This window comes from Narcine bancroftii, chromosome 2, assembly GCF_036971445.1.
Source record: "Narcine bancroftii isolate sNarBan1 chromosome 2, sNarBan1.hap1, whole genome shotgun sequence".
NCBI classification, from domain to species: Eukaryota; Metazoa; Chordata; class Chondrichthyes; order Torpediniformes; family Narcinidae; genus Narcine; species Narcine bancroftii.
The window spans coordinates 60850044-60865176 of record NC_091470.1 but is presented as its reverse complement, the minus strand read 5'-3'; the positions used below and the strand labels follow the sequence as shown (position 1 = coordinate 60865176).

The window sequence follows — 15133 nt, the reverse complement described above, 5'->3', positions numbered from 1 at the left end:
TGGAGGGGGTAAATGTCCACGTCAGCTGCAGGCTCATTTGTGGCTGACAAGTCCGATGCGGGACAGGCAGACACGGTTGCAGCGGTTGCAGGGGAAAATTGGTTGGTTGGGGTTGGGTGTTGGGTTTTTCCTCCTTTGCCTTTTGTCAGTGAGGTGGGCTCTGCGGTCTTCTTCAAAGGAGGTTGCTGCCCGCCAATCTTTGAGGCGCCAAGATGCACGGTTTGAGGCAATATCAGTCCACTGGCGGTGGTCAATGTGGCAGGCACCAAGAGATTTCTTTAGGCAGTCCTTGTACCTTTTCTTTGGTGCACCTCTGTCACGGTGGCCAGTGGAGAGTTCGCCATATAACACGATCTTGGGAAGGCGATGGTCCTCCATTCTGGAGACGTGACCCATCCAGCGCAGCTGGATCTTCAGCAGCGTGGACTCGATGCTGTCGACCTCTGCCATCTCGAGTACTTCGATGTTAGGGATGAAGTCGCTCCAATGAATGTTGAGGATGGAGCGGAGACAACGCTGGTGGAAGCGTTCTAGGAGCCGTAGGTGATGCCGGTAGAGGACCCATGATTCGGAGCCGAACAGGAGTGTGGGTATGACAACGGCTCTGTATACGCTTATCTTTGTGAGGTTTTTCAGTTGGTTGTTTTTCCAGACTCTTTTGTGTAGTCTTCCAAAGGCGCTATTTGCCTTGGCGAGTCTGTTGTCTATCTCATTGTCGATCCTTGCATCTGATGAAATGGTGCAGCCGAGATAGGTAAACTGGTTGACCGTTTTGAGTTTTGTGAGCCCGATGGAGATGTGGGGGGGCTGGTAGTCATGGTGGGGAGCTGGCTGATGGAGGACTTCAGTTTTCTTCAGGCTGACTTCCAGGCCAAACATTTTGGCAGTTTCCGCAAAACAGGACGTCAAGCGCTGAAGAGCTGGCTCTGAATGGGCAACTAAAGCGGCATCGTCTGCAAAGAGTAGTTCCCGGACAAGTTGCTCTTGTGTCTTGGTGTGAGCTTGCAGGCGCCTCAGATTGAAGAGACTGCCATCCGTGCGGTACCGGTAATGACAGATAATTTACAGAACTTGTATAAATTTAATTATACTCCTCTTTTATAAAAAAATACAGAGAGATTTACAAAAATGGAAAGACCAGCTGTTTACTTTAGTGGGAAGAGTAAATTGTATTAAAATGAAAGTGATGCCAAGATCACAGTATCTTTTTTCAATCATTATTTATTGCACGACCTAAAAATTTATTTAACCTATTAAATAATTACATAAAGCAATTCCTATGGAATAATAAACTGCCAATAATTTAATTAGAAAAGCTAACATGGGACTATAAACTGGAAGGACTTAGGCTTCTGGATTTTAAGAAGTACTATTTATCAGCACAAGCAAGATTTTTATCATTCTTCTTTGAAGAAGGCAGTTCCCCCTCTTGGATCCAAATGGAATTGAATTCAATAAAAGAGGAAACAGCATAAGATTTTATTTACAAGTGGAAAGTTGTAAAATGACGGATATCCCTAAATTGATACATATGATTACAATATGGCAAGAAATAAATGATTGTATTAGGGAAAAAAAGGTATATCATTAAGAACAGCATTATGTAAAAATGTGTGGCTGCCCATGAATCTGGGTAACAAAATATTGAATTCATGGTATGATAAAGGAATACGATATATTGATTATTATTATGTGGAGGGATCTCTTGTGTCTTTCAAACAATTAAGAAATGAATATAGAGTATCTAAGAGAAAAATGGGGGTCAATTTTTGCCCCACTTCAAATTAGTGAAATGGAATGAATGATTTGGCTGGGGAATAAACCTAAATTTATAACTAAGATGTACTATGCTCTTCAGAATGAAAGTGCAAAACCAGGTTTACAGAGATCGAGAAAGAGATGGAAGTCTGATTGCAATAATGGAAAGATGTCAGCCTGATAGGGGTTTATAAATGCAAGATACGGATTAGTGCAATATAATTTCCTAAACTAATTATATATCGCACCACAGAAGTTGCATAAACCAAAATCTGAAATGTCGGAGATGTATTTTAGGTGTGGGTCAGAAATATGTATGTTTTTACACGCTACATGGTTGTGTGTGAAGGTGAGACCTTTCTGACAAGATATTACTGAAATATTAACAAGAATAACGGGTGGCCTTCACAGGTGACCTGGAGATTTGTCTTTTGAGCAACTTAATTGAAATAAGCAATAGACTAACTAAATTCCAAATTTTATTTGTTAAAATAGCCCTAGCACTGGCTAAGAAATGTATTGCAATTACTTGGAAATCCAATCCCCCTCTACATAAAGCACAATGGACTACTGAGATGAATAGTTGCATACCAATGGAAAAAAATACATATAATTTAAAGGACAAATATGTAATATTTATCAAGATATGGCAGCTATATTTAGATCATATTATAATTTTAATTATAATAATGAAAAGGATAATAATAGATGCTGTTATACTATAAATGCAAGTGACTTCCCCATATAGAATTTTTTATGGTCAACATAAATGTAAGCCCTGACAGTGAGTGTGAATCTATATTGTGAAAAGGGGGGAGGGTTGTTTTTTTTTTGTAAGAAAAAGTTTGATTTTATTTATGGGAGAGTTTACTCTGCATATTTATGGGGGAAACAAATTTTTTTAAAAAAGATATATTAATGACGTTTCGAGCCTGAGCCTTTCCTTAAGGTGTGAGGTGTGCTTCACTGTGAAATCTTTTCAAGGGATGTCTACCCTGAAGAAGTTCTCCTCCTCTCCTATTGAGCTGCGAGACTGGCTGAATTCCTCAAGCATCTCTGTTTTTACTACAATCACAGCGTCTGCAGACTTTTTATGTTTTAACTCTCCTGCAGTTTACCATAGTTTGGAGTTGCAACTTTGCAAACCACTCTTTAACTTTCAAGTGAGGCTTCCCTGATGCAAATTGGCCCTGGAGGGTTTTGTATTGTGGAGGGCATCATTTATTGTTTCTGCTATATACAGGTATACCCCACTTTACAAATACTCGCTTTATACAAATTTGCTTTTACGAGAAAGAAGCCAGTTGAGCTGTCACAGAGCAGGGGCTGTCAGAACTCACTGTCTTCTCAATTCTGCTAAGTGAAACTACCCTGTACATACATTATTTCTCCTTTATATAGGCTGGGCATTTATCATACCATTCCTGATTTTTACTAAATTTTAGTGTTATTTTAAGTTTTATATGTTATTTGGCATGATTTGGTGAGGTATTTTTTGGGTCAGGGAATGCTCAAAATTTTTTCCCATAGAAATCAATGGCAATTGCTTCTCTGCTTTACGCCATTTCGGCTTATGAAAGGTTCCATAGGAACACTCTAGTTTCATAAAGTGGGGAATACTTGTATTTTTTTTCTAATAAACTTAATTATTACCTTTCTATTAATCCTTGTCCTACTCTGAATCCCATGTTTTCCAGCTTGGTAACACATCTTCCACTTTCCTAAGGAAAGAGGAGAGAAAAAAAATTAACAAGTGGTTGTTTAACCTATGAACCTAGAGGTATTTATGTGCATTATATTTCTATATTGGCAAGAGAAAGGCCTAAAAAAAAATTATGAAAGTAACTTGCTGATTCTATATTCTACTTTCAATAATGCAATATTAAAAAATTTATTCCTATCCTTTTCATCCCAATCTAAATGACAAGAATGCTGTGGCTACATTACCGAATTAGCACTATAACACAAATTTAAACTCCAACACATTGCTGGGAAATGGAATTCTTGTAAATTAAAAATAAATAAAAGGTATAATTACTGGAAAAACACATGTAAAGCCCCAATATCCCTTCTTCCCTGGCCTAGGTGTGTGATTATAGTAAATGGTTGTCGATTTTCAGACAGAGATTTGTTGCTCGTTGGACACAAATTGATTCCTTCTGATCAGCCACTTCAGTATCTTGCCGAAGACACTTGCCCATCAGGGTTTTCCTGATGATGAATTCTTTCTTTCAGGTCATCACAGAGTTCATTTTTGTTTCCCTCATTTCAAGTGAAACATTATACAGCCACCCATCTCCTCTTGTATAGACCATAAGGGCTTTGAACAGGCTAAACTAAGAACTCACAATCAATCTTCAAAATGGGGTTTTTCCACAAGTTTGCCAGCTTGTCATGTTCCAGTTCCAGCTGCCTAACTGTAGAACGGAACTCTCTCTTTCTTTTTCTCTCTCTCACACAGAGAAAACCACATGACCCTCTAAGAACAGCAAATTGCACTCAGACCGCAGCACCAGACCCAACTTCTGAGTCTGTTCATCTCTTGCTTTCCAAAACAATAATCCATTAGCATGTCCAATTAACACCTGCTTGTGAAGTCCTTCAGCAAAGCAGTTTCCATTGTCTTTACAAAGGCATTGGAAGCCTGGACTGTCTGGCTTGAGCAGAACTCTGGCATTTTAAATGAGATCTGTGTTGTGAAGTGTTTGTGACCTTCACAAAAAACCTGCCACAATTTATCTCCTTTAAAACATATCTATATACAATATAATCTGTCACAAGACACCCAGCAACTACAGGAGTGGGCAATTTTTTTTTAATTCACATTCCACCTTAAGTAATCCCTAATGCCATAAGTGCTCTGTAATTAATAAGGGAATGCTTAAGACGGTATATGTGGAAAGAAAAAGTTTGAAAACCACTGTTCTAATCGTACCTAATGGACTCGCTATTTGGACGGTTTCATAACTCCAAAGGAAATGGACAAATTACAATTTTTATCAAGCAAAATATTTCAGTAACAATTAGATCCAGAGCAGCGATTTTCAACCTTCCCTTCCCACTCAAATATCACTTTAAGCAATCCTTTACCAATCATAGAGCACTTATGGCATAGGGAATACTCAAGGTGTAACGTGAGTTTAAAAAAAGGTTGCCCACCTCTGGAGCAGAAAGTTCAATTCAATTATCAAAAAATGCAACAATTTGTATCAGGGTACTAGTCAGAGATCTGTGAGTGAACAGTCAGGGTGGCGCGGTTAGCATAGCAGTTAGCTCAATGTTGTTACAGCGCCAGCAATTGGGACTTTGGTTCAAATACCATGCTGTCTGGAAGGATTTGCTACGTTCTCCCAATGTCTGCGTGGGTTTTCCCTAGGGGCTTCAATTTCCTCCCAACATTCGAAACATACCAGGGGTTGTAGGTTAATTGGGTGTAATTGGGCAGCAAGGACTGAAATGGCCTGTAACCAAGCAGTATGTCTAGATTTTTTTAATTAAAATTTTAAACATTTTTAACAGCATTTCATTTAATTGCTTGGTTCCAAAGAGAATTGTTCAGCATCCTGAGCATTCCTGTATTCTAAATGACGCATTTAAAAAATTATCAAAGTTTTCATATTTTTATGTTCTAAATGTAAAAATATACACCCACTAGCTTTAAATTTACTCAAGAAAAGTTTACACGCCTCCAATGCTCCTGTTTTGGCATTCTCTACTTTGGAGAAACTGGACGCAGACTGGGAAATTGTTTTGCTGAACACCTTTGCCCTACCCACAGCAAATGGCAGGGATCTCCCACTGGCTGACCACTTCAATTCAGTGCTCCACTCCCTTGCCAACAGGTCTGTCCTTAGCTACAGGGCTGACAAACCAAGGCCACCCGTAAATTGAAGGAGCAACTTCCAATATTCCATCTAAGCACTCTCCAACCAGATGGTATAAATATCAACAACTTCAGTTTCCATCAGGCCACTCTCCTCTTCCCCATCCCTTTGTCTCCTTTCCTCCAGTTCTCCACCCCTTCCCTCTTCATTCAGAGCTGTCCCTCCCCCTTGTCACTTCTCAGCTTTTTCCTCTTGTACCCTCTTACCCATATCCACCTATTATCTCTTGCCTGTGTTCCTCCCCTGCTCCTCCCCCTCCCCACCATTTTATTTAAATTGCTCATACCTTGATGAAGGGTTCACACCTAAAACATTGGTTCGGTATCTTTATCTTTGCTACATAAAGAATGCTGCATGACTTGCTGAGCTTCTCCAGCATTTTTGGGTAAACTGCCTCCAAATACTATTCATTCCATTTTGATATTAAGAGTGTAATTATAATCACAAACCACTTTTCTCCAAAACAAAATGCTAATATTATCAGTCTGAAGTCACTCAAGAATACAGGTTTGGAGCCACACCAATAGAAAACTGTGCCTTCTCATAGACAAAGCATAAAATTAAATCAAAAATATTATCAAATCATTCTTTTATCCTCCCCAGGTTCAGCCACTAGACACACTTAGAGGGGAAAGATCCTGGACTTTGTGAAATGTCATTAAGGGTATACCTCATTGTATCATAGCTAAAAAGATGATTTTCATATTCACTCACTCTTACACCAGGCAAGAATTTTCCATGATCAAGAAACAAACAAAAAGGACTACTTTATCTGCCAATTTTTAAGCGCAAACTGAAAGCTTTAAGCTCACCATAACTAGATATGGTCATTAATATATAATGCCTATAAAAAGACTAAATACAACAAATGGAAACATTATATTGTGGAATGTTAACCATCAATAAGTGGGGATATGGTTTCTTTAAATAAAGATAGACTGATTCCAGATGCATGAGCAGAAAATTACATTAGGTACAAAGGAAAGGCAATACCATAAATTTGAGTAAGACACTTTTTTCAGTGCTTCAATTATGTCAAAACTTTTGAAGGACAAACACAAAGTTTTCCTTCATTGCAAATCCCACCATCATTTTGTTCTAAAATCAATGCCAAATGATCAACCTTTCTGTATGATCCAGTAGGATAGAGGGAAAAAGACTTCCAATCTCCAAAACACATTTTTTAAATTTCTACTGTGAATTTTATGCCATGTATTTAATCAACAGACTGCGATCTTGGCTGGGTTGTGTTATTTCCTTAAAAATGAACTGCATTGAAGAGCAATTTTCATATCCAAAACACTTTTAATACTTTCTCAAGCTTGTATAACTCTCCTTTGCAATCAATAACATTTCCTGTTCCTACTTACAAGTTAAAAATAATTAGTGTTTTAATTTGAACTTTCAAAATGATTATATATAATTTTAAATACCTGTTTCAGTCACATTATCATCTGAATATTCAAGATGACAGTGTGGATTGACTGAACAGTCCATCTATTTTGTTCATTGATTATTTAAAATAATTTCATTGTAAGTCAAGACATTAGATTTGGCAGGTACTCAGTTTGCACGTCTCAGATTTACCTACTAGAGTTGCAGTAATTATTTGTCTCCCCAGGATGGCATTTGCCTTCCTTCTACACACAGAAGGAACAGTTAATTCTCACTTGCTGATTATACAGAAATAACTTAATGATATAAATCACAAATTTACCAAAGAAGTCGCATGAAAAAAATTCATTGTCAATAATATTCAGTAGAGAATAGCGTTCCACCTATCAAATTGTCATTAATTTTCATCCAGAATTTTTTCTCACAGTAAATATCAAATTCTGAACTTTGGATAACCTTCTTAATTTTACACTTAAAATTTACATTTTACCCTTACATTTAGTTGCTTTGATTTACCTTCATTAGTAATTACTAATTAGTAGATGCACGCTCAGGCTAAAAACCATAATGTTTGGGACAAATATACTTTTTTATCCTTTATTTGCCCCTGTGTTCCACAGTTTTAAATTTGTAATCAAACAATTCACCTGAAATTAAAGTGCACATTCCAGATTTTATTCAAGGTTATTTGTAAACATAAATATGGTATAACTCACGGTACAATGTTTGCATACCACCAACTGAAAACCTACTTAAAGGACAAATTAGGAAGCAGGCTGAGGTTACCAGAATATGTGATTACAGACACAATGATAATTGAAAGATTTATAAACAAACGTGTACATCAAGCTGCAAGAGAAAGAGAACGATGAAATAAGCTGTAAACCCAAACAAAAGTGGGAACAAGATCTAAACATAAAGATAAAAAATGAAAAGCTCCGGAACTATGAGAAATACAATAAACACGAGGTTACGCAAGATACAATATAATTGGTTACACAGGCCATATATCATGCCCCAAAAGTTAAATAAATGGGACACAACAGTATCAGATGTTTTTGCTGTAAGAAGGAAACGGGAACAACAGTACATGCAATTTGGGCATGTGAGAAAGTGGAAAAGTTTTGGGAAGATCTAAATCAGGTATTAAGTAAAATCACGAAAAGCAACATGCCAAAAAATCCAGAGATCTTTCTTCTAAGTAATATAAGTAAAGAACTAGGCCTCAAATTGGATGAAGCACAAAAAAGATTTATTATGATAGCCTTAGCTGTAGCAAAAAAATATATAATGTCAACCTGGAAATCAGAAGAGAGCCTGAGAGTACAGCAATGGTACATAGAAATTAATAAATGTATTTTATTGGAAAAAATAACATATAATTTAAAAACTAACATCACAGTATTTGAACAAATTTGGGAATCATACATGGAACACAAAAGAGAGGGCCTACCGCGGACCTCCACCCCCTAAAATGTTAGAATGAGAAGACAACGTGTGTAGAAGAAGTGTGTAAACGTAGATGACACAATTTTCTTGTTTATTTTCATTGTGTGATGACATTGTTTAATGGGTTTATTGTATTGCATATGTTGAATGTTTAGTGGGTAGGGAGGGGGGTGGGAAGGAGGGAGGGAAGGGAAGGGGGAAGGGGAGAAAATGACACTATATATTCAAGAGGGAAATGTTTGTGTGTATTTTGGTTAATATTGTTCATAGTGTGAAAAAAAAAATTTTAATTTAAAAAAAAGGTTACTTGTAAACACTTGGCTTGACCATGTAGAAATTACAACACTTTTTATACATAGTTCCCTTATTTCAAGGCACCATAATGTTTGGAACATTTGGCTTTGCAGGTGTTTGTGAGTACTCAGATATGTTTAATTGCTTCAGTGGTGCAGGTATAAGAGAGCTAGGCTTGCCTCTAAGCTTTTGATCACCATTGGAGTCTATAGTTGCCATTTATCAACATGAGGACCAGAGTTGTACCAGTGAAAGTTAAAGATGCCATTATGAGGATGAAAAACAGGAATAAAACAGTAAGAGACATCACCTAACCCTTTGGATTACCAAAATCAACATTTTGGAACATCATTAAGAAGAAGCATATTGGTGAGCTCAGTATGGGACTGGTATTCCAAGGAAGGCCTCCACTGCTGATGAGAGAGGAATTCACATCATAATGAAGAAGAAGAAGAAAAAAAAAATCACCAAATGCATGTCTGACAGATCAAAAGCATTCTTCTGGAGGCAAGTGTGGATAGGTCAATGAAAACTGCCTGCAGAAGTCTTCACAAAACGAAATACCAGAGGATACACTGCATGGTACAAACCACTAGTTAGTCACAGAAAGAATGGCCCAATTACAGTTTGTGAAGAAATATTGAAAATAACTTGGAGAATTCCGGAAAAAGGTCCTGTGGACAGATGAGACCAAGATTAACCTATATCAGAGTGATGGCAAGAGCAAAGTGTGGAGGCATAAAGGAACTGCCCAAGATCCAAAGCATTCCACCTTTGCAATGGTTTGCATCTGTAGAATTAAAATGAATATTAAAATAATTTAGAAGTATTAGAGTGAATTAAAATACAAAATGGAAGCATGATGTCTGAGAGATTAAGGGAAGGCACCATAAATATGATACAGACTGTTACAACCTTCATAAGGCACCAACAAATGGCTTTAGAATGCAGGCAGTGGAGAGAAGGAATGCATGTTTTTGCACAATGTGGAGTAAATGTGATCCAGTGTTCTTATTACTCCACCTTGATAAAGGGATTATCGGGTAAGGGGCAACAAGGAGTGTTACTTACCTTACATATAGAATAATGATGTAATCTTTTAGTTCCAACTTATTTACTCGAGTGTATAAAAGTTTTTTTTTCCCCCGAGTGTATAAAAGTTGATGCATCCCTTTGTTGGATGGAGACCCCCAGAGACTGCTTACGAGGCTGAAAGCAGTAAGGGTTCTCTCAGGTTAACTTGGTGTCTAATAAAGAGTTAACTGCACTAGTTCTGTGTGCTGTGTTCTTTGCAACAGGAAGTGGCAGCTTCAATACAATACATCTTGCAGTGTAGCCTCTGTATTACTGTTTATGAATTCTTCTGCAGACAGTTGTCATTGACATAACCACATTTGTCTCCTGAAAAGTGGTTTTGATCTGTCAGACATACATTTGTGGATTTTTCTTCATTATGTGGAGAATTCTGTCATCAGCAATGGAGTCTTCCTTGGAATATCAATCCCTCTGCAATTACTGAGCTCACCAATACAGTATGCGCTTTCTTCTTAATAACATAACATAACAATTACAGCACGGAAACAGGCCATTAGGCCCTTCTAGTCCGCACTGAACCAAACACCCCTTTCTAGTCCCACCTACCTCCACAATGCCCATAACCCTCCATCTTCTTCTCATCCATAGACCTGTCCAACCTTTTCTTAAATAATACAATTGACTCCGCCGCCACTATTTCTCCCGGAAGATCATTCCACACGCTACCACTCTCTGAGTAAAGAAGTTCCCCCTCATGTTACCTCTAAACCTCTGCCCCTTAATTCTTAACTCATGTCCTCTTGTTTTAATCTTTCCTCCTCTTAACGGAAATAGTCTATCCACATCCACTCTGTCTATCCCTTTCATAATCTTAAATACTTCTATCAAATCCCCTCTCAACCTTCTACGCTCCAAAGAATAAAGACATAATCTGTCCAATCTCTCCCTATACTCTAGATGCTTAAACCCAGGTAACATTCTGGTAAACCTTCTCTGCACTCTCTCCACTCTGTTTATATCCTTCCTATAATTAGGCGACCAGAACTGCACACAGAACTCCAAATTAGGCCGCACCAACGTCTTATACAATCTCAACATCACCTCCCAACTCCTATATTCCATGCAATGATTGATAAAGGCCAGCATACTAAAAGCCTTCTTCACCACCCTATTCACGTGAGTTTCTACCTTCAGGGAACGATGTACCGTTACTCCTAAATCTTTCTGCTCTTCTGTATTCCTCAATGCTCTCCCATTTACCACGTATGTCCTATTCTGATTCTTCTTACCAAAATGAAGCACCTCACACTTATCAGCATTAAATTCCATCTGCCATTTTTCAGCCCACTTTTCTAAGCAGCCCAAATCCCTCTGCAATCCTTGAAAACCTTCTTCATTATCCACTATTCCACCTATCTTAGTATCGTCTGCATATTTACTAATCCAATTCACCACCCCATCATCTAGATCATTAATGTATATAACGAACAACAATGGGCCCAATACAGATCCTTGAGGCACACCACTGGTCACCGGCCTCCAACCTGACAGACAATTATCCACTACCACTCTCTGGCCTCTCCCTTTCAGCCAATGTTCAATCCATTTGACTATCTTAAAATTTATACCTAAAGACTGCACCTTCCTAACTAACCTTCCATGTGGTACCTTATCGAAGGCCTTACTGAAGTCCATATAGACAACATCCACTGCGCTACCCTCATCCACATTCCTAGTCACCTCTTCAAAAAATTCAATCAGATTGGTCAAACATGACCTTCCTCCCACAAATCCATGTTGAGTGCTCCTGATCAGACCCTGTCTATCCAGATGTTTATAAGTACTATCTCTAAGAATTTTCTCCATTAATTTACCTACCACAGACGTCAAACTTACAGGCCAATAGTTGCCAGGCTTCCTCCTTGAACCCTTTTTAAATAACGGAACCACATGCGCAATGCGCCAATCCTCCGGCACTATCCCCATATCTAATGACATTTGGAAAATTACCGCCAGAGCCTCTGCTATTTCCTCCTTCACTTCTCTCAATGTCCTGGGGAAGATCCCGTCTGGTCCCGGAGACTTATCCACCTTTATATTCTTCAAAAGCCTTAAAACTACACCTTTTGTAATCTCTCTTCTCTTTGGCTTGGCTTCGCGGACGAAGATTTATGGAGGGGGTAAAAAGTCCACGTCAGCTGCAGGCTCGTTTGTGGCTGACAAGTCCAATGCGGGACAGGCAGACACGATTGCAGCGGTTGCAGGGGAAAATTGGTTGGTTGGGGTTGGGTGTTGGGTTTTTCCTCCTTTGCCTTTTGTCAGTGAGGTGGGATCTGCGGTCTTCTTCAAAGGAGGTTGCTGCCCGCCAAACTGTGAGGCGCCAAGATGCACGGTTTGAGGCGTTATCAGCCCACTGGCGGTGGTCAATGTGGCAGGCACCAAGAGATTTCTTGTACCTTTTCTTTGGTGCACCTCTGTCACGGTGGCCAGTGGAGAGCTCGCCATATAACACGATCTTGGGAAGGCGATGGTCCTCCATTCTGGAGACGTGACCCATCCAGCGCAGCTGGATCTTCAGCAGCGTGGACTCGATGCTGTCGACCTCTGCCATCTCGAGTACTTCGACGTTAGGGATGTAAGCGCTCCAATGGATGTTGAGGATGGAGCGGAGACAACGCTGGTGGAAGCGTTCTAGGAGCCGTAGGTGGTGCCGGTAGAGGACCCATGATTCGGAGCCGAACAGGAGTGTGGGTATGACAACGGCTCTGTATACGCTTATCTTTGTGAGGTTTTTCAGTTGGTTGTTTTTCCAGACTCTTTTGTGTAGTCTTCCAAAGGCGCTATTTGCCTTGGCGAGTCTGTTGTCTATCTCATTGTCGATCCTTGCATCTGATGAAATGGTGCAGCCGAGATAGGTAAACTGGTTGACCGTTTTGAGTTTTGTGTGCCCGATGGAGATGTGGGGGGGCTGGTAGTCATGGTGGGGAGCTGGCTGATGGAGGACCTCAGTTTTCTTCAGGCTGACTTCCAGGCCAAACATTTTGGCAGTTTCCGCAAAGCAGGACGTCAAGCGCTGAAGAGCTGGCTCTGAATGGGCAACTAAAGCGGCATCGTCTGCAAAGAGTAGTTCACGGACAAGTTTCTCTTGTGTCTTGGTGTGAGCCTGCAGGCGCCTCAGATTGAAGAGACTGCCATCCATGCGGTACCGGATGTAAACAGCGTCTTCATTGTTGGGGTCTTTCATGGCTTGGTTCAACATCATGCTGAAGAAGATTGAAAAGAGGGTTGGTGCGAGAACACAGCCTTGCTTCACGCCATTGTTAATGGAGAAGGGTTCAGAGAGCTCATTGCTGTATCTGACCCGACCTTGTTGGTTTTCGTGCAGTTGGATAATCATGTTGAGGAACTTTGGGGGACATCCGATGCGCTCTAGTATTTGCCAAAGCCCTTTCCTGCTCACGGTGTCGAAGGCTTTGGTGAGGTCAACAAAGGTGATGTTGAGTCCTTTGTTTTGTTCTCTGCACTTTTCTTGGAGCTGTCTGAGGGCAAAGACCATGTCAGTAGTTCCTCTGTTTGCGCGAAAGCCGCACTGTGATTCTGGGAGAATATTCTCGGCGACACTAGGTATTATTCTATTTAGTAGAATCCTAGCGAAGATTTTGCCTACAATGGAGAGCAACGTGATTCCCCTGTAGTTTGAGCAGTCTGATTTCTCGCCTTTGTTTTTGTACAGGGTGATGATGGTGGCATCACGAAGATCCTGAGGCAGTTTACCTTGGTCCCAACAAAGCTTGAAAAACTCATGCAGTTTGGCATGCAGAGTTTTGCCGCCAGCCTTCCAGACCTCTGGGGGGTTCCATCCATACCTGCTGCTTTGCCACTTTTCAGTTGTTCGATTGCCTTCTATGTCTCATCCAGGGTGGGAACCTCATCCAGCTCTAGCCTTAGGGGCTGTTGAGGGAGCTGGAGCAGGGTGGAATCTTGGACTGAGCGGTTGGCACTGAAAAGAGATTGGAAGTGTTCTGACCATCGGTTGAGGATGGAGATCTTGTCGCTGAGGAGGACTTTGCCGTCTGAGCTGCGCAGCGGGCTTTGGACTTTGTAATCTCTATATTCCCCATATTTACCCAATTTGCTTTTTTTATCTCACATCTCCCAATATCCTTCTCCTTAGTGAATACCGAAGAAAAGAAATTGTTCAATATCTCCCCCATTTCTCTAGGCTCCACACACAGTTTTCCGCTCTGATTTTCTAAGGGACCAATTTTGTCTCTAGCTTTCCTCTTACCATTAACATATTTGTAGAACTCTTTTGGATTAGTTTTCACCCTGCTTGCCATAGTTTTCTCGTACCTTCTTTTAGCTTTCCTAATTCCTCTCTTAAGATTCCATCAACATCAAAGTGTTGATGTTAGTAATCCTAAGGTTTGGGTGATGTCTCTTACTGCTTTATTCTTGTTTTTCAGCCTCATAATGGATTCTTTATGTTCATCGGCACATCTCTGGTCTTCATGTTGAAGAATGGCAACTACAGACTTCAAAGGTGATCAAAAGCCTAGAAGCAAGCCTAGCTCTCTTATACCTGCACCATGAAGCAAGTAAACATACCCGAGTAATCACAAACACCTGTGAAACCATATAACCCGAACATTTTGGTGCCCTGAAATAAGGGAACTATGGATAAAAAGTGCTGTAATTTCTACGTGGTCAAACCAAAATGCATACAAAATGTGCACAAATAACCTTGAATAAAATCTTGTCCTCAACATTATGGAGAGCACTGTATTTCTTTAAAGACATTCACATCATAATATGGTATGGTGATTTTAGTTCTTCTATTATCTCACTATTAAACTATTTTCAACTTGTTTTTATTTTGTTTGTTCCCTTTTGTTCTTCCTGTATGATTGCAACCTACAATGAACTTCCTTCATACACTGTTCCTCCAGTAGCTATTAGTTGCCCAGCTGTGTCTTGTCCTTCCCAATGAGAAATATTCCTCCAAATGAAACCCAACCCACTTCTAAACATTAGACCCCGCTCTTCAGGATTTCAAATAAGCTTTTGTCAAGTTTCTTTGTATCACTTAGTGATAGAAAATGTTAAAATTCACTCATATCTGCTACATACCCTCAATCATATCATAAAATCATACTGACACGTAGTTATCGAGTTGCCAAAGGAGTGGCCTCAAATCTTTTCCTTTCTGTTTTTAAACGAAGAAAATTAATAAAGATAGAGTTTACTCACATTTTTAAATGGAAAGTATTCTGTGAATAAAGCATTGATTGCATTACACAAGAAGACCTGGAGAACTA

General features: G+C 39.6%; 1 protein-coding gene across 1 annotated transcript in view; it reads right to left on the bottom strand.

Annotated features, from left to right (window-relative positions):
- The window catches only part of trappc6b (trafficking protein particle complex subunit 6B), a 35394-nt gene that overhangs the window by 13657 nt on the left and 6604 nt on the right, over positions 1 to 15133 (bottom strand). The window contains exon 2 of the mRNA XM_069916859.1: positions 3412 to 3479. Coding sequence (XP_069772960.1) covers positions 3412 to 3479 — 68 coding nt within the window. The remainder of the gene's footprint in view (positions 1 to 3411; positions 3480 to 15133) is intronic.